The 26541-nt window shown below is 38.6% G+C and overlaps 1 protein-coding gene across 1 annotated transcript in view; it reads left to right on the top strand.

Annotated features, from left to right (window-relative positions):
• The window catches only part of PRKG1 (protein kinase cGMP-dependent 1), a 1293658-nt gene extending 1268979 nt beyond the window's left edge, over nucleotides 1–24679 (top strand). Inside the window, exons 14-19 of the mRNA XM_052661192.1 lie at nucleotides 10400–10541; nucleotides 12403–12566; nucleotides 21546–21668; nucleotides 21752–21814; nucleotides 23024–23090; nucleotides 24581–24679. Of these exons, the coding sequence (XP_052517152.1) occupies nucleotides 10400–10541; nucleotides 12403–12566; nucleotides 21546–21668; nucleotides 21752–21814; nucleotides 23024–23090; nucleotides 24581–24679 (658 nt within the window). The remainder of the gene's footprint in view (nucleotides 1–10399; nucleotides 10542–12402; nucleotides 12567–21545; nucleotides 21669–21751; nucleotides 21815–23023; nucleotides 23091–24580) is intronic.
• Nucleotides 24680–26541: the final 1862 nt, after the last annotated feature.

Raw genomic sequence — 26541 nt, 5'->3', positions numbered from 1 at the left:
ACTTGTATATGTCAAATGGATTTCTTTTCACCTCATTGTGTCTTATTATGCAAATATTTTCTTAAATTCAAGATAAATAAACCTATTAGGGAATATACCATTTTGGCATGAGGGGAAAGGGTTAAACATCTGTACTGAGCTATTATGTCACAGCAAATTATTTCCTTCTCCAGTTAATATTTGGGTACAGATTATATGTCAGGCATTGTGATAGAGGCCAGGGATAAAATGGATAAATCAAATAAATGTAGTCCCATGCCTCATAACTTACAGGCTATTGCACAAAGTTAATATTCTGATTTGTGAGTTAACATATGGTCTATCCTAATATGCTTCAACTATCTTATTTTTGACCTGACCTTTCAATCCACTGAAGTAGTTGAAATCTCTTCCCTACTTTATTCTAATTAGAATAGGAGATTTACAGGTAGAAGTAAATATTAAAGCAATTATAAGCCACTTAGGCAGAGTAACAGCTATTTAAACTCCTACTAACTTCTTTAACAAGACACAAACAACAATAAAAAAATTTTTAATAATTAAAAAAATAATTAAATGTTAACCTAAAGTCCACTGAAACCTGCATAGGCATCAATGTTCAACTTATTTTTTGAAATAAAATATTTCATATTTCTCCTTACTTACTTTGATTCTTCATTTTTTTAGGTACATAATGCTAGCCAAGGCTTACAAGTGAGATGTGTTTTTGATCTATCAGGGTAGCAAAGGAATGCTATTAAGAAGTAGCTTATCTGCCTGGTGGCTCAGCGGGTAAAGAATCTGCCTGCAATGTGGGAGACCTGGGTTTGATCCCTGGGTTGGGAAGATCCCCTGGAGGAGGGCATGGCAACCCTCCAGTATTCTTGCATGGTGACTTTCATAGACTGTATAGCCCATGGTGTCGCAAAGTGTTGGACAAGACTGAGCAACTTTCACTTCACTTTCACTTGGGAGGAGAGGATGGAGGGAGATCAGTGACGGTCCTTTCTCTACCTCCAGCAGGCTGCTTTTTGAACCTTTCCTTTGTTCTCCCTTTTTTCATCCTTGGGTTTGGGATACAAGTTGATAAGTCTCCCCAGTGTTTTAAATACTCCTCAAGAATTCATGCTCTGGAGAAACAGCAGTTACCTAATGTTTCCTAAAGATTCAGACATTAAAAGCAACAGAGCTAACATGTATGAAATAATCTCAGAGTCGCTGTTCTCTGCCAACTTTCTCTCTTATATACATTGGTAGCCTTATTACTTTTATTCAAGAGATTTTTTTTTTCCTATTCAAGAAACTGCTGGAGGAAAAACATACTTTTGGATATCCAGGCCCCAATTAATACTGTCACAGACTGGCTTTCTCATTGCTGTTTAAACTGGGGCAGAAAATCCTAAACATTAATTGTTAGAACCAAAAAAAAAAAAAAAAAACCAAAAGAAAAAGAAAACTATGTTACTAGTCACAGTGTATATAAAATATCCGTATTCAAAACAAACCATACTGTTCAATTTAATTTTCCTCTCATGTCCCAATAAATAGTAGTAAGGGAGAAGCTATTCTGAAAGCATAAAAAAAATATACTGGTTGTCAAGTTAATCTGAAGAAAGGCTTGTGTGACCCCTGAGCCTCAGGGATTTAGCTCAGGAAGTCTCTAACAGCAATGGCATCCTGCTTGTTTTACCTCCCAGCTGAGCTGACCATTTCTTGCTTCTCACTCTTTCTTCTCATCAGCATAGAAAAAGAACACTGGGCAGTTTTTTATTTATTGTCAAAAAGTAATCCCATGGATGGAGGAGCCTGGTAGGCTGTAGTCCATGGGCTCGCTAAGAGTCGGACACGACTGAGTGACTTCACTTTCACTTTTCACTTTCATGCATTGGAGAAGGAAATGGCAACCCACTCCAGTGTTCTTGCCTGGAGAATCCCAGGGATGGAGGAGCCTGGTGGGCTGCCATCTACGGGGTCACACAGAGTTGGACACGACTGAAGTGACTTAGCAGCAGCAAGAATTGATACCATATTTACAAACAGGTTTTGAGGACTATTAAATATTTTCTCATCTTTGAAATATGAACTATGGCACTGAAAGGTTAATTCTTGCAGTTATTTCCCTAGTTTATTCTTCATTAGATATCATGTTTTATCTTCTAGTTTATGACTTTTCCCCACAAATTCTGTTCCATGATTTGGAATAGATTGGTGCAAACTGTATTCACCTCTCCTCTATAACAGTTACAGAATTAGCAACCCTTGCAACTTTCTTAAAAATATAAGTGGTTAATATGGTAAGTATATACACTAATGTTAGGCTATATTATATAGCATTAATATTTATATGTTACATATTAATATTACTAGTTTATATATTATAATGAATATAAATATAATAAACTATTAGCATTTTTTAAAGTATATGTTCAGTGAAAGTCACTCAGTCGTGTCTGACTCTTTGTGACCCCATGGACTATAGAGTCCATGGAATTCTCCAGGCCAGAATAGTGGAGTTGGTAGCCTTTTCTTTCTCCAGGGGATCTTCCTGACCCAAGAATCGAAATGGGATCTCCTGCATCACAGGTGGAATGTTTAGCAGCTGAGCTACCATAGAATATATCAAATAAGAAGCCATAATTTTCACATCTCATTTCTGGTCTTTACTCTTCCTGGGTATGTTTTATAAACCAGCAAGTAACTTTATATACATTCTTCTTTTTTTCAGCTACTTTATGGAAAAGATTACTTGAATTCCATCTTAGATGACCCATTAGGTGGAAATGTGTCATTTCTTAGTGTGGTTGAAATTACTTTTAAGGAAATGAGTATTTTCATGATAATTTAGCCTCCCTAATTTAAAAATTGGCAATAAACCTGTAGCATGATGCTTCAGGTTTATATGCTCACTAATGAAAAGAAGGAACCTATTCTTCAGTAAGAGAGGCTTTGTCTTTTTCATCCTGCCATTTCAGGACTTGGTTTATGACCAGCTGATTAAACACAGTGATTAAATTTTAAGTATATTAATAAGTATACATAACTCTTAGAAACAGTGTCAGACTTTATTTTGGGGGGCTCCAAAATCACTGCAGATGGTGACTGCAGCCATGAAATTAAAAGACGCTTACTCCTCGGAAGAAAAGTTATGACCAACCTAGACAGCATATTCAAAAGCAGAGACATTACTTTGCTGACTAAGGTCTGTCTAGTCAAGGCTATGGTTTTTCCTGTGGTCATGTATGGATGTGAGAGTTGGACTGTGAAGAAGGCTGAGCACCGAAGAATTGATGCTTTTGAACTGTCATGTTGGAGAAGACTCTTGAGAGTCCCTTGGACTACAAGGAGATCCAACCAGTCCATTCTGAAGGAGATCAGCTCTTGGATTTCTTTGGAGGGAATGATGCTGAAGCTGAAGCTCCAGTACTCTGGCCACCTGATGTGAAGAGTTGACTCATTGGAAAAGACTCTGATGCTGGGAAGGATTGGGGGCAGGAGGAGAAGGGGACAACAGAGGATGAGATGGCTGGATGGCATCACTGACTCGATGGATGTGAGTCTGAGCGAACTCCGGGAGTTGGTGATGGACAGGGAGGCCTGGTGTGTTGCGATTCATGGGGTCGCAAAGAGTCGGACACGACTGAGCGACTGAACTGAACTGAACCCTTGAATTCCCAGAATCAAATTGTTGTTATTTACTGCCATCTAGCTAAGATAAAATACCTACTCACTCCCACAGAGGATACAAGAGCCTTTTCCTTACTTGTTAATTGAAATGACCCAACTGTCAAGGCATAATTTATTACTTCAGAGAGCTGTACAGGGCAATGATTTATTTCTTTAAGCAACTTTCTGTTGATAAAACAAGCTTTCATTTTTGTTTTAAATCAAATTTACACTGTCATTTCCAATTCTAATGGTAATTTTTCATTGTGAATCAGCCTAATGCTATGCTTTTTGACTGCTTTCCAAAAGTGTATTTCAAAATTCAGATTCCCTACATTGAATGTTTAGTGATGAAACTGTTTCTGGAAACATTTTGTGTGCATATATTATATTGACTTGTCACATAACATGAAAATGGATTTGAGACAAATTTTTATTTAATTTTTAAAATCAGTTGCAAATATATATATATAAAAGATACTCAATCCAGATCTGAAGAACTAGAAACCAGCTTTCTAGAGCTGTCCAAAGTTCAAAATGGCTCAGAACCAAGTCATCCAACTAAAGACGCAATGATATACGTCAGTCCTTCATGGTGGAAAAAGGAAGGTTTTGATTGTAAAAGGATAATTTTCACCTATACACTTGTGAGAGGCATGGAGGAAGTGAAAAGAACAGAGATGAGCAGAAAAGTCTTCAGAGCTGACTCAAAGTGAGCCCTTACAGTGAGAAACAGCAAATGTTTCAATAATAATAATTAGAGTTGCAAACTCCCCACTCCCATCCCCAAAAGACAGTCCTGTATCAGTCACTTTTCCTGGATTAAGACACTGGTGACACTAAAGAAGAGTTTTTGATGCTGCCATTCCCTCCTTCAGGGGATCGTCCCAACCCAGGGATCAAACCTGGGCCCCCACATTGAAGGCAGATTGTCTACCATCTGAGCTACCAGGGGAGTCCCTCACACATATACACTAACAGCAGCTATTTACTGAGTACCAGATGTGTGCCAGCCACTCATTTTAATACACACTGCAAATTTTTTGTACCTCCGCAACAACCCAAAGAGAGAATTTCTGTTATTAGCCTCATTTTGAACACGACAACACTAAGACCCAGAGAGGCACAGTTAGTTGTTTAAACAGTAAGTGGAACTCAGGTTTCAGTCCAGGACTTCGCTTCAGAGTTTACATTACTAACCTTTCACCTCCTCTGATGAATCTGAGTTTCTAGTGATTGTTTTATATTTCTGCTAAATATGAATATCATTCAGCAGAGATGCCATGAGAAATTGATCTTTCATTAAGCGTATTCTCTGTTTATACCTTGGTTCTGTTTTATTAACAATGGAATATTAAGGGAAACATATCCGTTGCTCAGCATTGCAACGGCAGAGGTAACTCTTCTAACAGGAAGCAAGAGTTGTAGGCTTTGGAAAAGGCCCACCTGGTGGCTCAGAGGTTAAAGTATCTGTCTGCAATACGGGAGACCCGGGCTTGATTCCTGGGTTGGGAAGATCCCCTGGAGAAGGAAATGGCAACCCATTCCAGGATTCTTGCCTGGAGAATCCCATGGACAGAGAAGCCTGGTGGGCTACAGTCCATGGGGTTGCAAAGAGTTGGACACGACTGAGTGACTTCACTTACTTATTACATTGAAGTAATCAATTTTCTTATCAAAATAAGGCATGTAATGTGAAAAAAACAAAGCCCAATTCCATGTACTGTTTTCGTTTGGATTTTTCTTTGCAGTGCTCTCCATTGAGAGGGGATTGAGGTTGTATACAGCACTCTGTTTAAAGCTGTATATTAATCAGCTACACATCAGTTCAGTTCAGTTGCTCAGTCATGTCCGACTCTTTGCAACCCCATGAATCAAGGCACCAACTCCCAGAGTCCTCCCAAACCCATGTCCATCAAGTCGGTGATGCCATCCACACATCTCATCCTCTGTTGTCCCCTTCTCCTCCTGCCCCCAATCCCTCCCAGCATCAGAGTCTTTTCTAATGAGTCAACTCTTTGCATCAGATGGCCAAAGTATTGGAGTTTCAGCTTCAGCATCAGTCCTTCCAATGAATACCCAGGACTGATCTCCTTTAGGATGGACTGGTTAGATCTCCTTGCAGTCCAAGGGACTCTCAAGAGTCTTCTCTAGTTCAAAAGCATCAATTCTTCAGTGCTCAGCTTTCTTCACAGTCCAACTCTCACATCCATACATGACTACTAGAAAACCATAGCCTTGACTAGACAGACCTTTGTTGGCAAAGTAATGTCTCTGCTTTTGAATATGCTGTCTAGGTTGGTCATAACTTTCCTTCCCAGGAGTAAGTGTCTTTTAATTTCATGGCTGCAATCACTATCTGCAGTGATTTTGGAGCCCCAAAAAATAAAGTCTGACACTGTTTCCACTGTTTCCCCATCTATTTCCCATGAAGTGATGGGACTAGATGCCATGATCTTAGTTTTCTGAATGTTGAACTTTACTAATTCAGACAAATGATATCTCAAAGAAATATGCTGCTCTTGATAGACAAACATAATTAAGGTCAAAGAAGAAAGAACCCTTAAGGTACTACTCTGTCTCTTTTGCAATACACAGGATTTTATAGTGTCAGGGCTTCCCGGATGGCTCAGCAGTAAAGAATTGCCTGCAATGCAGGAGACTTAGGAAACATGGGTTCAATCCCTGATTAGGGAATCCCTCCTGAATGAGAAAATGGCAACCCACTCCAGTATTCCTGCCTGAGAAATCCCATGGACAGAGGAGGCTGGTGGGCTACAGTCCATAATGGTGCAAAGAGTCAGACATGACTGAACACAAATGCACGTAATTACACAGGATTATATAGTGCTAGTTCTGCAAAGATAGCTCCAAGTTAAAAGATAACCATAGCATATTCTATACCATTCATTTCCTAACATAAATGCAGTTAGTCAACTGAGCATGCACACATTCTTAATGAAGCTTTTGACTGTCCTTATAGTTCAAATTGTTCCACTCAGGTATTGTTGTAGAAGGATACTAGGAACTTAGTTATTATAGTTAAGATTCTAAGAAGTGGATATTACTTAAGCCTCAAATTGTGTTTCAAGAAAAGACATTCCCTTTGGAAAGAGCTAATTATTTCAGTGACAGCTAGGGGACATCAGTAGTTGAAATGAAGACTAGAACTTTCTGGAGGAGGCTACCTATTTCTAAAACATGACTTGAAAGATGGTTGCCTTAGCCTTAGAGTCATTGATTAGTTTTGCAGAATAGCAGCCATATTCTACTTTTTACTTTGTTAGAATTTACTCCTCAACACTGAAAAAGAAGCAAATGTGGGAAAAATGCAAACTGGTATCAGTGACTCTCATGAAAGCAAATTCGAGGTTTCTACTTTGTATGTGCCCCTAAACCTGCTCTCCTGTTATATCTTAGCCACCTCAAGAGCTACTGAGCTAATGTTCACACTAATTTTCTTGAATTTTCATGAAATTATTTAATTGCATTTACTACTGTATGAGAAAGAAGGGGAGGGAGAGGCAGTTTATCTTTCTAAGGGATTCCATGGTGGGAGGATGGGGTAAAGTTTAAAAGTTTTGCCCTAGAGCCAAGGAGTTAACATTAGCTGATAAGGTTTTTCCTTTTTTGTTATTTCATTAAATAAACACACACAGAGAAAGATAGACAAACACCATAATTGAGTTTAAACATTCCTTTCCAATTAATTACCTTTTTCCTTCTATTTATGTTTTAGCTCTATCTTGTGGCTCAGCTGGTAAAGAATCCGCCTGCAATGCGGAGACCTATGTTCAATCCCTGGGCTGGGAAGATGCCCTGGAGAAGGGAAAGGCTACCCACTCCAGTATTCTGGCCTGGAGAATTCCATGGACTATATGGTCCATGGGGGCGCAAAGAGTCAGGCACAACTGAGTGACTTTCACTTTCACTTTCCATCTAATAAGAAGGCGAAGTGAGAAATAGATTTAAGGGACTAGATCTGATAGATAGAGTGCCTGATGAACTATGGAATGAGGTTCATGACATTGTACATGAGACAGGGATCAAGACCATCCCCATGGAAAAGAAATGCAAAAAAGCAAAATGGCTATCTGGGGAGGCCTTACAAATAGCTGTGAAAAGAAGAGAGGCAAAAAGCAAAGGAGATAAGGAAAAATATAAGCATCTGAATGCAGAGTTCCAAAGAATAGCAAGAAAAGATAAGAAAGCCTTCCTCAGCAATCAATGCAAAGAAATAGAGGAAAAGAACAGAATGGGAAACACTAGAGATCTCTTCAAGAAAATCAGAGATACCAAGGGAACATTTCATGCAAAGATGGGCACAATAAAGGACAGAAGAGGTCTGGACCTAACAGAAGCAAAAGATATTAAGAAGAGGTGGCAAGAATACACAGAAGAACTGTACAAAAAAGATATTCATGACCCGGATAATCACGATGGTATGATCACTCATCTAGAGCCAGACATCCTGGAATGTGAAGTCAAGTGGGCCTTAGAAAGCATCACTACGAACAAAGCGAGTGGAGGTGATGGAATTCCAGTTGAGCTATTTCAAATCCTGAAAGATGATGCTGTGAAAGTGTTGCACTCAATATGCCAGCAAATTTGGAAAACTCAGCAGTGGCCACAGGACTGGAAAAGGTCCGTTTTCATTCCAGTCCCAAAGAATGCTCAAACTACTGCACAATTGCACTCATCTCACATGCTAGTAAAGTAATGCTCAAAATTCTCCAAGCCAGGCTTCAACAATATGTGAACCATGAACTTCCTGATGTTCAAGCTGGTTTTAGAAAAGGCAGAGGAACCAGAAATCAAATTGCCAACATCCGCTGGATCATGGAAAAAGCAAGAGAGTTCCAGAAAAACATCTATTTCTGCTTTACTGACTATGCCAAAGCCTTTGACTGTGTGGATCACAATAAACTGTGGAGAATTCTGAAAGAGATGGGAATACCAGACCACCTGACCTGCCTCTTAAGAAACCTTTATGCAGGTCAGGAAGCAACAGTTAGAACTGGAGATGGAACAACAGACTAGTTCCGAATAGGAAAAGGAGTATGTCAAGGATGTATATTGTCATCCTGCTTATTTAACTTATATGCAGCGTACATCATGAGAAATGCTGGACTGGAAGAAACACAAGCTGGAATCAAGATTGCTGGGAGAAATATCAATAACCTCAGATATGCAGATGACAGCACCCTTATGGCAGAAAGTGAAAAGGAACTAAAAAGCCTCTTGATGAAAGTGAAAGAGGAGAGTGAAAAAGTTGGCTTTAAAGCTAAACATTCAGAAAATGAAGATCATGGCATCCAGTCACATCACTTCATGGAAAATAGATGGGGAAACAGTGGAAACAGTGTCAGACTTTATTTTGGGGGGCTCTAAAATCACTGCAGATGGTGATTGCAGCCATGAAATTAAAAGACGCTTACTTCTTGGAAGAAAAGTTATGACCAACCTAGATAGCATATTCAAAAGCAGAGACATTACTTTGCCAACAAAGTTCTGTCTAGTCAAGGCTATGGTTTTTCCTGTGGTCATGTATGGATGTGAGAGTTGGACTGTGAAGAAGGCTGAGTGCCGAAGAATTGATGCTTTTGAACTGTGGTGTTGGAGATGACTCTTGAGGGTCCCTTGGACTGCAAGGAGATCCAATCAGTCCATTCTGAAGGAGATCAGCCCTGGGATTTCTTTGGAAGGAATGATGCTAAAGCTGAAACTCCAGTACTCTGGCCACCTCATGCGAAGAGTTGACTCATTGGAAAAGACCCTGATGCTAAGAGGGATTGGGGGCAGGAGGAGAAGGGGATGACCCAGGATTAGATGGCTGGATGGCATCACTGACTCGATGGATGTGAGTCTGAGTGAACTCCGGGAGATGGTGATGGACAGGGAGGCCTGGCGTGCTGCAATTCATGGGGTCGCAAAGAGTCGGACACGACTGAGCGAATGAACTGAACTGAACTGAGCACAGGAAATAGATATGTCTGTCTTCCTGGCAGAAGTTTCAAACAGAAGAATACATAGGGACTTCGCTGGTGGTCCAGTGACTTACAGTCTGTGCTCCTAATGTAGAGGGCTCAAGTTCGATCCCTGGTTGGGGAATTAGATCCCACATGCTGCAACTACAAGTTCAAATGCCACAACTAAGACCCTGCACAGCAAGCTATCTAACGGAATAAATATATTAAAATAAGAAGAATACTTAGATTGTGATATGCTCTTAACAGTAGCATTGTAACTCATTTCCAAAGTGGTTCTTTGAAAACATTAACTTTTATTCACCTTCTCAGGAATTATATCTGTTATTATTTAGAAAGATTCAAAAAGCAAGCTAAGAATAAATATGACTATACTAATACTCTCTTCTTTAAAAAACACCCCTTGGTAGACAGGGTCTGAAATAGGATTTGCCTCTCTTCTGCCTACCTCTCTGTAACTGTGCCTTTTTAGACTGTAGTGGGTTGTTGGGGGGAATCCAACATGAAACATGGTAAATGGCTGACCTTTTCTTCAGTGTATTCAGGAAGTTAGATTTAATAATCTGACTCATAAGAGCAAATAATTCCTTAACTTAACCCTTAACTGGTTTTTAAAACCCAATGCAGTGTTAGCCATATGGCATTTGGACAGCAGGGCATTGGTCTTTGGGGTCAAATTTTGACATAGGAATAGAGTGAAATAAGAAATTCAAACTTATTAGACAAACTAATTTCTGTCATACTTTTATTCCCCGTTTTCTATATCTCAGGGGGTCGTTTGAAGATTCTACAACCAGATTTTATACAGCATGTGTGGTAGAAGCTTTTGCCTATCTGCATTCCAAAGGAATCATTTACAGGGACCTCAAGCCTGAAAATCTGATCCTAGATCACCGAGGTTATGCCAAACTGGTCAGTATGTTTCACACATGGTTTCGGCCTGCATTCTAAATACTAGTTTTTGAAGCTGTGTTCATTTGTGAACATTACAATCTCATTTTTCTTTTAATATATAATATTTTAAAAAACAGGTTTCAGCATTCCTGTTTCCAACTGACTCTTCTTTCAAGTTAATAAAGTTATGAGAAATTAAATTGGCTAGCTTTGAATGCCAAGCATTGCCGAAAGCTGGTGCCTCACTCTGCGTTCCTCCTGGCAGCACGCCCTCGACACGATTGTCGTTGTTGGTCTTTGATGTCAGCCATTTCAGCGAGCAAGCAGCGTCTCAGTGTAGCTCTAGTTTCCACTTCACTAGTGGTTGGGGACCCTGGTGGCCCAGAGGGTAAAGCGTCTGCCTGCAGTGCGGGAGACCCGGGTTCGATCCCTGGGTCAGGAAGATCCCCTGGAGGAGGAAATGGCAACCCACTCCAGGATTCTTGCCTGGAGAATCCCATGGACGAGGAGCCTGGCAGGCTATAGTCCATGGGGTCGCACAGAGTCGGACACGACTGAGCTACTTCACTTCACTTGAATTAATAAAATCCTGGCAAAACACCCTTAAATAGGTGTTAATCATGCCTAATCACATGTATCCTCAGACCCGGAAAAGCTTCATAGAAGTCCTTTTCCTAGCTGGCTTTCTGACATCCAAGGGAATAGGTATCTGTCTTATGGAGAATCATCATTTTAGCTTTAAGAATATTGCTAACGTGGCAGCCCTGGTGGCCCGGGGCTTGGGAGGCCCGATCCAGGGGATGCGGGTTTGATCCCTGGTCCAGGGGATCCCACATGCCATGAAGTAGCTGAGCCCATGCAGCGCAATTACTGGAGCCTTTGTGTCCTAGAGACCATTCTCTGCAACAACAGAACCCACTGCAATGAGAAGCCCGCACATCGCAACTAGAGAGTAGCCCTTGCTCACCACAACTGGAGAAAAGCCTTCACGCAGCAATGAAGAGCCCCTGAACTGCAACAAAGACCCAGCACAGCCAAATAATAATAATCATACTGGAAAAAAATGGGCTTTACAGGCAATGATATCCAGTCCATGTTAGTAATAATATTAGTAATAATAAAATTGGTCAAGAGCTCTAAAGATTTACTGTAGAAAGGAAGTTCTCTTATTTTAAAATGCATAAATTTTGTAGACTTTGCATCTTTCAGTCCCTGATTCTACTTTTCAAGTTTTTGGAATTTTTATTCAACCTGTGGTTTTCAAAGAAATTTATATGCCACTAATAAGTAATTAATGGCAATTAATTAATTGTATTCTCAACCAGTTGCTTTAGAAAAAATAGGTTTTCTGCATTTGAGGCTCCTCCTTCAAAGTTTTCTAGGACAATGCAGACTACATTTCAATTTTATGTTTCCTAAAGGCAGAGTTATTGGTTCCATAACTTTGTTATTCAGCTCCTTCAGCAATCAAAATAGCTTCTCAATTAATAGTAAATGAATTGTCAACTTCATTAAATCCAGTAGATATCTGAACAATATGTCCAAGTAAAGGACAAATTATTTGTTTATGCCCCAATTTCAACTGGCATGAAAGAAAGAAAAATGGAAAGTATTTCTGCAAAGAAAGGTTTGCCTTTATCTCCGATGATGTGAATTTTATCCTATGTTAAGATTTCCACTTTTCCTGTTGAAACTGAACTGATCAGGAAGGGTTTGTTTGTTTGAAATATAGAGATGAGTCCTTTTAGAAGACAGGACTGCAATAGTTGGCGTCCGTTTTTATTTTATGATTATCATCAGTATACTTCAACAAAGTAACTTTTCCACTTTTAAGCTTAATCGAAAGTGGCTTGAAATATCTTGTTTCTCTCTTTGTAAGGTTGATTTTGGCTTTGCAAAGAAAATAGGATTTGGAAAGAAAACATGGACTTTTTGTGGGACTCCAGAATATGTGGCCCCAGAGATCATCCTGAACAAAGGCCATGACATCTCAGCCGACTATTGGTCACTGGGAATCCTCATGTACGAGCTTCTGACTGGCAGGTATGGACATTGATAGAGAACTGCCGATAAAGATAGGCCAGCAAACAGCCACTCCCTCCTGCCTTTGTCACTCTGATCAGGCTATCTTAAAGTTCTTTCACGGATCTTGTTACCACACTTTTTAATTAATTATGCAGATAACCACAGAGAAGGCAATGGCAACCCACTCCAGTACTCTTGCCTGGGGTCGCTTAGAGCTGGATATAACTGAGCGACTTCACTTTCGCTTTTCACCTTCATGCACTGGAAAAGGAAATGGAAACCCACACCGGTGTTCTCGCCTAGAGAATCCCAGGGATGGGGGAGCCTGGTGGGCTGCTGTCCATGGGGTCACTTAGAGCTGGATATGACTGAGCGACTTCACTTTCACTTTTCACTTTCATGCATTGGAGAAGGAAATGGCAACCCACACCGGTGTTCTCGCCTAGAGAATCCCAGGGATGGGGGAGCCTGGTGGGCTGCCGTCTATGGGGTCACACAGAATCAGACACGACTGAAGCGACTTAGCAGCAGCAGCAGCAGCAGATAACCAGAGATTCTTAAAGCAAAAATTAAAATGAGTCAGATGAGTGCCAAAACTCAACATCAACCTTTGGTCTCATTATTTATATATATGTGAATGTGGAAGGATCTAGTGTCTTTCTGTGAGATCTGAGCCTAGTCATTTAGTCAGCAAGAAAGATGATAGTCATAAAAATATAGTCTGTTTTTCATAGAAGAGAACCTGTTAGCAATTGTTATATCTAATTGAAATGTGAATGCAGATCTGTTGTGTAATATTGTAGTAACCAACAACTAAAAAAGGTACTACAGATACGACCAGGTATAAAACAGATCATAAACTCAAGGAAAAGAAAAACAAATAACACCACGAAGCCTTGGGCTCGTTCAGCACAATGATTAAGAGGGTCATGGTCATTATGAAGGAAAGAGTTCAGAAGAAGGTTAAATTTGTCCAGGGAGGCTTTTGAAGCACATAGGACTAGCTGGATCTTACAGGAAGAATAATGGAAAGTACAGCACTTTGCAGGCAGAAGAGGTAAGGCTTAAATAGAGGGGGAGTAGTGCACAAAAACATGAAAAGGGCTGATGGTAAGAAATGACGGAAGATCAGTAAGAGTCACATTTCAACAATAATGAGTGCTATACCTGAGTGTTTGGACTCCACCCAGAGAGGCAATCATTGAAGAGTTTCTGATAAAGGAGTGGCATGTGTTACAGTATTTAAGAAAAACAATCTAGTGGTAATGTGTAGAGCAAATTGGAAGGATGGGGAAGCTAGTTTGAAGATCATTCCAATAATTCAGATCTAAGAGGAAGCATGCAGTGTAACATAACGAATTATGAAAACCTAGTAGCTATAGTGAAAATGAGAAAGATGGCACTTTTGGTCTCACCGTTATGAAGATACGATGACTCTATGAAGTGCTTAGAACGCCTAGAACATAAGAAGCACTTCATTAATGCTAACAGCTACTCCTAGCACTACCATTGCCAGGAATAGTTATGTGGTGGTTTTTTATTTCACTTGTGGACAGTGTATATCACTACTCTTGAAACATTTATGTTGACTTCAAATTAATAGACTTTATTGGTGTTTTCTGTTAATTTTGATGAAAGATATATAGGCAAAGGTAGCTAAGTAATATACAGGAGAAATGATTCAACGAAACATAGGAAGAGTTCAGACTAACTGATCTAGAATTTCTCTGTGGCTGTTAAGCATGATCTCTTTAAAAAAATATATCTTCAAAGACATCTGAGTGTTCATAGATGACAAAAGTTGTAAACCTGCAGAGTTCAGGAACAGTACAAAGCTGAAAATCAGATTATAAGCAACATAAAATCACATATAAGCAACAGAAAATAGAATAATAGCAATTAAAACCCAACCAGGGAGAGAGTAAACAGGCTTAGGAAAAATAATGGAAAAGAAAAAAAAACAGGATATATAAATTGTTACAGAAAGGAGATACAGACATCAAAGGAAACAGGAAAAACAACTATATGTCCCCAGCCCTTTCTGACCTCATGAACTGCCCGGCTCCTCTGTCTGCTATGGATATGAAGAGATGATTACCAATGTGATAGGACGCATACTCAATTAGGTAACAGAAAACCCACGACACAGACTTGACTCGGGATCCTTCTGATCGGCAGTGACCATGGGGAGACAGATTCAGAGTAATAACACCACCATGTGCCCCAGTGTAATTTGCTAGATTCAGTGATAGAAATAGTAACATAATCATACGGGTCTCTAAGCTACAAAAGCATTTCATATACGGGATGGGACTGAATTAAAGTTGGCCTCAACCTTCTCAATAGTACCTTCAATGCCAAAAGATGGAATATCAAGAGCTATTTGGTTCTAAGAGAGACAGAGTATAGCAACTAATTTATCCAAGATTAAGTCATTCTTAAAATATAAAGACAATAAATAATGTGGGCATCCCAGGCCTTTCTTGGAAACACTACTGTATGACCAAGTCAACTAAGAGATGAATCAAAATAACTTTGTTTATTAAGCAGATGGAAACATTAAAATCTTTGGCAATCTTAAAAGTTTCAGATGGGAGAGAGAAGGTAAGAAAAACTACAGACATACTTATTTGTCATCATTCACAATTAGGAATCTTAAGTGCCTTTTACAATTGAATTACGTCGTTATAAAAGAAAAAACTCCAAAGTCAGTTTTTAAAGTATTTTTTCTTTTGTTTTTTAATTTTATTGGAGTATGGTTGATTTACAATATTGTGTTAGTTTCAGGTATAGAGCAAAGTGACTGAATCATACAGAAATCTACTCTTTTTCAGATTCTTTCTAATATAGGTTGTCACAGAATATTGAGTAGAGTTCCCCACGCTATACAGAAGGTCCTTGTTGGTTATCTGTCTTGTGTATAGCAGGGTGTTTGTTCATCCCACGCTTCTGATTCACTCCTCCCTGCTGTGTTTCCCCTTTGGTAACCATAAGTTTATTCTCAGGATCTGTAAGTCAGCTTCTATTTTATAAATAAGCTCATTTGTTTCTTTAAAAAAAAATTAGATTCCATGTATGAGTGATACACGATATTTCTCTTTCTCTGACTTAACTTCACTCAATATGACAGTCTCTAGGTACGTTAATGTTGCTACAAATGGCAATATTTTGTTCTTTTTTATCGTTGAGGAATATTCCATTTTATAGAATGTATGTACCGCATCATCTTTACCCTTCTGTTGACAGACATTTAGGTTATTTACATGTCTTAGCTATTGTAAATAATGCTGCTATGAACATTGGGGTGCGTGTATCTTTTCCAGTTAGAGTTTTCTCTGGATATCTACGCCCAGGAGTGTGATTGCTGGGTCATATGGCAACTCCATTTCTAGCTTTTTAAGAAGCGCCTACAATATTTTCCTTAGTGGCTACACCAGTTTACATTCCCACCAACAGTGTAGGAGGGTTGGTTCCCTTCGCTCCACACTGTCTCCAGCATTTGTTGTTTCTAGACTTTTCCGATGATGGCCATTCTGACCAGTGTGAGATAATACCTCAATGTAGTTTAGATTGGATTTTTCTAAGGTCTGTTTAGGTCTTAACCCAATCAAAAGTGGGAATGCTGTTTCTGTGATATAGAGCTGCATGTTTTCCTCCAAGTCTTACTGTATCCAACATTGCAGTTAGGTCTTTGAGTTTTGTGTATGGTGTTAGAGAGGATTGTAGTTTTACATATAGCTGTCTAGTCTCCACAGTACCACATTTTTAAGAGACTGTCTTTATTCTTGCCTTGTCTGTTGTAGATTGACCATACGTGTGTGTTTACTTCTGAGCAAAAAAAGTTTTCTTAATTGAAGAGACATTTAGGAATTAATATTGTTGGTGAACAAGTACATATTGAAATTCAGCATTTCTTTCAGTTTTATCCTCATGTTAACTTCAAGTAAAATTAAATTGAATAGTTTTTTTTCTTTAATTTTGAAAAGCATGGATATATAATAGTCTTGTAGGTCTCTCCATCTACACAGAGAAATGTATGAAATTATCTTTGTAAGTATCTATTATTATTTAAGGGCATTAGGTGATTTTTACTTTTAAGTAACTTTATATGTTTCACGTATTGCATGAATATCTTGGACAAAACATCACCTTTATTAAGTGATTTTTGTTGTCTTTCTAATGAAAGTGAAAGTTGCTCAGTTGTGTCCAGTTCTTTGTGACCCCATGGACTATACAGTCCATGGATTTCTCTAAGCCAGAATACTGGAGTGGGTAGCCTTTCCCCTTCTACAGGGGATCTTCCCAACTCAGGGATTGAACTCAGGTCTCCTGTATTGCAGGTGGATTCTTTACCAGCTGAGCCACAAGGGAAGCCCTGTCTTTCTAAGATAAATACAAAAGCAAAAATATAAGTTAGAAAAAAACATGAAGCTGTTAACAATACATCCAAGATGTGGTGGTGCTTCATTTTATAGTGAAAATAAAAACTAGCAGGTTACTTTGACAGCAAAGAGAATATTCAACCATAACATTATATAAAGAGAAAATCCTTAAATTCTAGAATACTAAATAGAACTGAATATTAATACGTTATAAAAAGTTGTTTAAACTGACAGGTAACAGTTAATGACAAAGTAAACAAAAAATACTTATTACACAAAAATAAGCTCAAATGGATTAAAGACCTAAATGTGAGACTGGACACTATAAAACTCCTAGAGGAAAACATCAAGTCCAAAACACTCTCTGACATAGATTGAAACAATATCTTTTTTGATCCATCTCCCAGAATAATGGGAATAAAGCCAGAGACAAACATATGGGACCTACTTAAACTGGAAAGCTAAGGAAACAAAATGAAAAGACAACCCACAGACTGGGAGAAGTAATTTGCAAATGATGTGCCGAACAAGGGATTTAGTATTCAAAATTTACAAACAGCTCATGAAGTTTAACCTCATCAAAACAAACAACCCAATCAAAAAATGGGCAGAAGACCTAAATAGACATTTCTTAAAAGAAGACATACAGATGGCCAAAAATCACATGAAATCAATGTTACTATTCAGTTCGGTTCAGTTCAGTTGCTCAGTCATGTCCGACTCTTTGTGACCCCATAAGTTGCAGCGCGCCAAGCCTCCCTGTCCATCACCAACTCCCGGAGTTCACTCAAACTCACGTCCACCGAGTCGGTGACGCCATCCAGCCATCTCATTCTCTGTTGTCCCCTTCTCCTCCTGCCCCCAATCCCTCCCAGCATCAGAGTCTTTTCCAATGAATCAATTCTTCACATTAGGTGGCCAAAGTACTGGAGTTTCAGCTTTAGCATCATTCCTTCCAAAGAAATCCCAGGACTGATCTCCTTTAGAAAGGCCTGGTTGGAGCTCCTTGCAGTCCAAGGGACTCTCAAGAGTCTTCTCCAACATCACAGTTCAAAAGCATCAATTCTTCGGCACTCAGCTTTCTTCACAGTCCAACTCTCACATCCATACATGACCACTGGAAAAACCATAGCCTTCATCTATTTGCCATGCCATGATCTTAGTTTTCTGAATGTTGAGCTTTAAGCCAACCTTTTCCACTCTCCTCTTTCACTTTCATCAAGAGGCTTTTTAGTTCCTTTTCACTTTCTGCCATAAGGGTGGTGTCATCTGTATATCTGAGGTTATTGACATTTCTCCCGGCAATCTTGATTCCAGCTTGTGCTTCTTCCAGCCCAGAGTTTCTCCTGATGTACTCTGCATATAAGTTAAATAAGCAGGGTGACAATATACAGCCTTGACATACTCCTTTTCCTATTTGGGCCCAGTCTGTTGTTCCACATCCAGTTCTGTTGTTTTCCTGACCTGCATACAGATTTCTCAAGAGGCAGGTCAGGTGGTCTGGTATTCCCATCTCTTTCAGAATTTGCCACAGTATATTATGATCCACACAGTCAAAGGCTTTGGCATAGTCAGTAAAGCAGAAATAGATGTTTTTCTGGAACTCTCTTGCTTTTTCCATGATCCAGCGGATGCTGGCAATTGGATCTCTGGTTCCTCTGCCTTTTCTAAAACCAGCTTGAACATCAGGAAGTTCACGGTTCACGTATTGCTGAAGCCTGGCTGGAGAATTTTGACCATTACTTTACTAGCATGTGAGATGAGTGCAATTGTGCAGTAGTTTGAGCATTCTTTGGCATTGCCTTTCTTTGGGGTTGGAATGAAAACGGACCTTTTCCAGTCCTGTGGCCATTGCTGAGTTTTCCAAATGTGCTGGCATATTGAGTGCAGCACTTTCACAGCATCATCTTTCAGGATTTGAAACAGCTCCACTGGAATTCCATCACCTCCACTAGCTTTGTTCGTAGTGATGCTTTCTAAGGCCCACTTGACTTCACATTCCAGGATGTCTGGCTCTAGATGAGTGATCACACCATCGTGATTATCTGGGTTGTGAAGATCTTTTTTGTACAGTTCTGTGTATTCTTGCCACCTCTTCTTAGTATTTTTTGCTCTGTTAGGTCCATACCATTTCTGTCCTTTATCGTGCCCATCTTTGCATGAAATGTTTCCTTGGTATTTCTAATTTTCTAATATCACTATTAGAGAAATCCAAATCCAAACTACAATGAGGTATCACCGCACGCCAGTCAAAATGGATATCATCAAAAAATCCACAAGTAAATGCTGGAGAGGATGTAGAAAGAAAGGAATTCCCCTACACTAGTGGTAGGAATTAAATTGGCACAGTTGCTATGAAGAACAGTATGGATGTTTCTTAAAAAACTAAAAATAGAGCTACCATGTGACCCTGCAGTCTCACTCCTGGACCTATATCTGGATAAAACCATGGTCAGAAAGGATACATGCACCCCGGTGTTCATTGCAGCACTGCTTACAATGGCCAGGACATGGAAGCAACCTAAATGGCCATCAGCAGATGAATGGATAAAGCAGCGGCAGCGGTGAATATATACAATGGAATAGTACTCAGCCAGAAAAAGAATGAAGTAATGCCACTTGCAGCCACATGGATGGACTTAGAGACTTTCATACTGAGTGAAGTCAGAGAAGGAGAAATCTCATGACATCCCATGTATGTGGAATAAAGAAAGAAATGTACAAATGGACTTACTTACAAAACAAAAACAGACTCACAGATTTACTGAACAAACTTATGGTTGCCAGGGGAAAGGCCTGGGGGAAAGGGATAATTAGGCAGTTTTCAACTAATATGTACACACTACTACATTTAAAATGGTTAACCAACAAGGTCCTACTGTATAGCACAGGGAATTCTGCTCAGTGTTATGTGGCAGTCTGGATGGGAGGGGATTTGGGGGGGAGAATGGATACATGTGGCTGAATCCCAATGCTGTCCACCTGCAACTATCACAGTCTTGTCAATCTGCTATCAGTTCAGTTCAGTTCAGTTGCTCAGTCATGTCTGACTCTGCGACCCCATGAACCGCAGCACGCCAGGCCTCCCTGTCCATCACCAACTCTCGGAGTTCACTCAAAGTCATGTCCATCGAGTCGGTGATGCCATCCAGCCATCTCATCCTCTGTCATCCCCTTCTCCTCCTGCCCCCAATCCCTCCCAGCATCAGAGTCTTTTCCAGTGAGTCAACTCTTCGCATGAGGTGGCCAAAGTACTGGAGTTTCAGCTTTAGCATCATTCCTTCCAAAGAACTCCAGTATAAAATATTTTTTAAAAGTACTTGCTACAGAAAATAGGGACACAAAACTTAAGGCAGATACTATCCAACCCTTTTTAAGTAATTCGTTGTTTTCAGCTTTCTCAGTAGAAGGAAATAATTTGAACTGCTGTTAATAAATATGATAGAAAATAATCCATAAAATGTCTTCCCCCAAGAAATATGAATAAACACTGTATTAGAATAATTTCCAAGGAAATCAGCTATCAAGTCACATCATAATTATTTCTGAACTTGGGAAATGTGGTGGAAGGAGTTGACTTTAGTCACTTCTGTAATCCCTGAGCCAGGCACAAAGCCACAGGCCAAGGATGGCTAGGTGAATAAACCCAAAGATTTGGCTAAGAGGGATTGGCCACTACATCCTTTCTAGCAAGAGGAGGTCTCATGTTAGGTTATCTCTGAAGGCTGATAAAGAAGGAGAAAAGCGTAGGAGGAGCACTATTCTGTAGGAGCATTAGTTCAACAAATATTTACTGACAACTTACTCTGTGCTGTGCATTCCCCCAGACTCTGGGAATACCAGCGTGGAACTGGAAGAGAAGATGGGTATAAAACAAATACCAAAATGAAGTAGTTACAAAGCACAATAAGTGGCAAAAAAAGAGTTCTATAAGAGAGTATGATAGGTGAATCTAACTTTAAGTTCTGGTATTAGATCATTACATTATGTTAGTTGATAATGGTTATGTGATTGGCTGTATTAGGTTGATCACAGTAGGCCTTTTTGAGTAAGCAACGTAACTTAAGCTAAGACTTCATAAGTGAGGCATTAACCAGGAGGCCTGGGAAGAAACTTCCAGGCAAAATGAACAGTGCCCTGAGGTGGGAGAATATTTGGTCCTTCAGAGGAGCAGAGAGAAGACTGGTATGCCTGGATCCCAGTGAGTGAGGGTAGAGCTGGCATAAGATGGGGTCATATCAGTGATGCTCCTCTCGCCCATTCTAATGATGTTGGACTTCAAGTGTAATCAGTGAGCTTGCAAATGTGAGAAAGGGCCAAAAAATAGAAGAGGCTTTCTGAATGACTAAAAACAGCAAGAGGGGTTAGTCACCAGCACTAAAAAAGAAATGAGGGGAACAGTGGACAAACCTGACCCATTTAAGGGTTTTGCTAAATGATTTGCTTGGCAAGGTTTCTACACTGTCTTGCTATTAATCAAGTTTCGTTCCACTACCCGTTACTATATGTCTCCAAATAAGAACTGATGTCATTTGTGGAGTTGTTATAACACTGTAACTTTTCTTGTTTAGAAAACTAAATACTATCTCTCTTTTCATATCTGTCATTCTTGCAGCCCACCTTTCTCAGGCCCAGATCCTATGAAAACCTATAACATCATATTGAGGGGGATTGACATGATAGAATTTCCAAAGAAGATTGCCAAAAATGCTGCTAATTTAATTAAAAAACTGTGCAGGTGAGCATTTCAACCACATTGTTTTTTCCCATTATGATCCTTTAAAAAAATAGATTTTTTAACAATTATTATTTTATTTTTAGGGATAATCCATCAGAAAGATTAGGGAATTTGAAAAACGGAGTGAAAGACATTCAAAAGCACAAGTAAGTGTTCTTATAACTTACGGTTTAAGAGTTCAGAGAATATTTCCCGAGGCTGATGCTTTTAAGTTAGTGGCTATATAACTGATGCAACTAGTCCATAGGAGCATCCGATGAGACAGGCAAACTAGTTAGCCTTGTTATTTAAGATCTTTCTAGTTTTGTCTCAAGGACTCTATTTAGACGCGTCTGATCCTAAACAACAGAATCACTGAATTTAGTTTTTCCCAGCTCCTACTAATTAGGACTTTTCCTCTCCAGCATGAAGAAGAAATACATATTTTTAATTCTGAAATTCTATTCTCTACCAGAATATTAAAAACAAAAGTGTGCCACCATATATCATGCCTCATTTCTTTAACTAAAACATATTTTTTCAGCCATTTCCTAATTGGATGCTATGACAGTGGGAAAAAAGTACAGAGTACAGTCATTTTTTAAAACAACAGCAGCATCTTAAACAGCAAACCTTACCCATGTTGGCTGAATGTTCTAAAGCTAAACCAAGACCATATTGGTCTTTCCCTATCGATTTCTGTAACATGCAGAGGAAATTCACATCCGTACCAAAGGAATGTGTTTACCACAATACCTCTGAATGTCTAAAAAGCCTGCAGGAATTTCATGTAATTATTTGCTAATGATGAAACCTTTCAAAGACAACAACAACAACAAAGACCTTTGTGATATTTGGTCCCCATTTTCACAAAAAGCCATACTGAAAGCACCTTCATTGAACCAAAAAAAGAAAGAAAATGAGATACAAATACATAGAGACCAAGACAGTAATGTGAAAAGGTTAATTAACTGAGGCTGCCCAGTAACAAAGATGGAAGGATAATTTTGCATCCTGACATTTCATTCCCTGATTCTGCCTTCTTAAAATAACAACCTGTAGGGTACAGGGCCAAGCATATTATGGCATTTATTAAGTTATAATGATCATTTTGGAACAGGGTCATGACTGAAATAACTAGAATAAAAAGCAATTGCTAATTGGTCTTTAAAATTTTGACAATTAGATTTTTTTTTAAAATGCATTCCACTTAATAAGCTAACATTTAAAATCTGCAATTAAATAGAAAACATTATTCTCGTGATGAAAATGTTTGCTTACCTGATTTCCATCAGTCATGGACATCATATAAGTTGTTTTGAGAAGGCTTTAACTGAGGTAAAATGCCTTTAACTATCTATTTTTTCCTTTTTTAGATGGTTTGAGGGCTTTAACTGGGAAGGCTTAAGAAAAGGCACCTTGACACCTCCTATAATACCAAGTGTAAGTAAACTTTCCAGCTTGTAATTGTGTGATACACATGAAAGTATTTGTCAGTCATCAAAGATCTGCTATTTCAAAATTTTTATCCTATGATCAGCTTAAAATATAGGAGAAATAGCAGATTAACAAAATGACACCTTCTAAAATTCAGACTTATAATGTGTTAAATATACAAGTGTTGACAGAAGAGTATAATGAATCTCTTTTTCCACATACTATAAAAACTTTATACATCTTTGCCCAAGAATATATTTACAGCCTTATTTAGTCATATTCATAAATTATTTTAAATTTCTGCACATTCATGTATTGTCTATATAAGATGCAATAAGCTCTGTAGTGTGTACTTGAGTATACTTAGATGAGTTAGGATAATCTGTTATTCTTACCTTCTGGTTATGACTCCACCATGCTCTGTCTCCAAGAGTCCAATCCAAATGGGCCACATCACAACATTCCCTGCCCTGTGGTTTTTTGTTGAGTTTAGACAACAGTTCAGCTACCAGTTTCAACCGTTTTCAATTCCTGGCCAATATCGTTTCATTTATGCTCCGCATACTTCCTGCTCCTCTGCCCCCATAGTTCTTTAAAGTATTCCTAAGCACAGTTCTTTTCTTTTACTGTTTGATCAGGCTCTAAAAGAAAGACATTCTCTTCTAATATATCAGGTGTTTTGTTAAACTACTAGTCCACAAAGTGAACTAAGTGTTTACACTGTGTTAACCCGAAATAGATTTCAATTGACAGCATTTATATTTTTATTCAATACAGCATCCATCTAATAAAATCTGTTTGGTCTTAACTAATGAGGAGAGGGCTGTTTTGCACTCCTGAGCTCTTCATTCATATACATCCTTTCTTCGGGGACTAATTTAAGATCACTCCTTATACAGAAACAATTGCTGTACTTATTATTTTAATTTGTATGCTTATATTTATGTTTATTCACAAACAAAGTAAAGTACAGATGTTAACTGCATTCATGAAGTTTTCTTTTTAGAACAAAGGCAGAATAAGAAACTTTAAGAGGAAAATAAAAGCCTAAAGTATCCTAACTTGTACTCACCAGGGGTCTCCTTTTATGCAACAGTAGTATTAAATTAAATGGAAGAATATATATATATATATTATGTATATAAATACATAGAATAGAATATGAAGTCCTAAATATTATAGAATATGAGAGAAACTAAAGTCTGCTTCTTCACCACCTTTATTTATGCTCTGCATATTGAACTGCCAGTAAACTTGTAAGAGTTTACAGAGATGTTTTCTAATTATTTCTTTTAATCACACAACATATTCTTCCCTAGAGTGTAAACTCTAGAAGGGCAAAAACTATGCCTATTTTTATTCACCACTATAATCCTCAATACAAAGGACAAATCCTGCTCATGGTAGACAGGCCCAAAATAGCCACTGAATAAGGAATGAATAAAGATTGCTTTTAAAAATCCAGCTTGGAATTCCACTAATACTCTTGTTTACAGGTGGCATCACCCACAGACACAAGCAATTTTGACAGTTTCCCTGAGGACAATGACGAACCACCACCTGATGACAACTCGGGATGGGACATAGACTTCTAATGCATTTCTCTTACCTGCTTCTGCCTTGCTGGAGACAGCTTTTTCTAAGACACAGCTGCCAGCAAACCTGAAGGAAAGAGAGAAGATGAGTGCTCGGGGTCACCATGATGCCTTTGATCGATGCTGCTCCAGTAACTACAGTGGCATTAGGACTTATTGCTTAGATGACAATAGTGCTCTTTACATGTTTTCTGTTTGAACCTAAATATAGCAGTTGACATGGTGGTCCTGAAGCAAAGCCTTTCACCAGTAAAGAGATGTTCTTCATTGTTGCAATGATCTTGCTTTGCTCTGATTATAATTTGAAAGACTGTAAGAAACACTTCAATCTAGTAAAAGAGTCAGTACCTTGCTAGAATTATCAAGAAGATCAAAAAATAATATATTGGGTACGATAGATTATTATGGTACAAAAACTGGACTCTTCCCTTTCTTCAAGGGAGGGTTGTCGGTTCTGTTACTGCGAGCCGGTGTATATACCGTACACAAGAGGACCACACATCTGTTGGTCACAGAGGTCATGTCAAACCAGTGCTAGAAGTTTCATGATTTTATTTCCCAGCAGTGCTGATGACGAGACTGAATGTTCCCTTTCCTTTCTGACAGATTTTAGAAATTGGTATGATAAAAGCACAACTGCTATGGATTCTGCTGAGAAATTTCATAGCAGGTATATACGTGTTTTCACAGAGGACTGAAGAAAAATCAACATGCATGATATATCTGCTCATTTCTTTTTGACAAATTGGCATGACAGAGTGGGGGAAAAAAAGCAATTCACAAATCATTTCATATTTTTTTAAATAGTGTGCTTAAAGATGGTCCTGGAAATAAATGACTAGCAGCCAATTGATTTTAATTTGTTACCTAACACACCCTCAAACTGAGGCTTAAAATATTCCCTTTTATAAAAATAAACCCTTACAATAGGGTGGGGTGGAGAGGGATTAAGATCTATCCAAAAAAAAAAAACTATATAGGTGCTATGTACATTTTTCATCTGTAAATGTCAGTGTCTGAACAGACAAGACAAATTCTAATCATTATATGTGTAGCCAGAGAATCAAGCATTTTCACTCAAGTTATCGAACCAAACTCCTGTCAGATTTCACTTATACAACATAGTCTAAGGTTAAGGGAGAAAGGTGACTAAAAATGTATTTGAACTAGCTTCCTGTCTTAGGCCTGAACCAAAAAAGAAAAGAAAGCACAAAACCATTGATTCACCAGATGAGAAGACTAACTTTATGAGGTCAGGAACAAGAGAAGAACCTGGCCAGGTGTGAGATTACCTTTTTATCCGTGGCAATATGCGTCTATTAACATGTGAAGGGAGAAAGGAAGGAGAGAGAGAGAAAGAGGAACCTGCTATCTTAAAAGTAAATTAGAGCTAAATAGAACAGAAATATTACAAATCTGAAATATCATAATAGCTAGGAAAAGATTAGGTTTGAAAATAACAAATTGATTTCATAGAGAAAAGAATTGGCAAAGAGTCCTTTATTGGCGGGCCAGTTGACAACTATTACGTGTCCTAAGTAGCAGAGCCAACTAGCATTATACCTCCTTAGACAAATGTGTAATTTTACAAGCTGTCATCCTGATTTGAAACTTTGTGAATATGGCATATTAAATAGAAGTTTGCTTCTTTGTTTTAAAAACTCAATCAAATGTAGACATTTCTATAAAACATATGTCTAACTAGATCATCATATAGTATTCAAGAAGGCATATATTATTATTTTTGTTTGAATTTTTCACAAGAAGTCTTTAGAATATATTATCAAAACAACAATCTAAGAAACATTTGGAGAACAAAAGTACTAAGGGCATATTATATGTAATTACAATAAATTTAAAAT

The sequence above is a fragment of the Budorcas taxicolor genome, chromosome 23 (genome assembly GCF_023091745.1).
Source record: "Budorcas taxicolor isolate Tak-1 chromosome 23, Takin1.1, whole genome shotgun sequence".
NCBI lineage: Eukaryota > Metazoa > Chordata > Mammalia > Artiodactyla > Bovidae > Budorcas > Budorcas taxicolor.
This window is presented reverse-complemented; position numbering and strand designations above follow the sequence as displayed.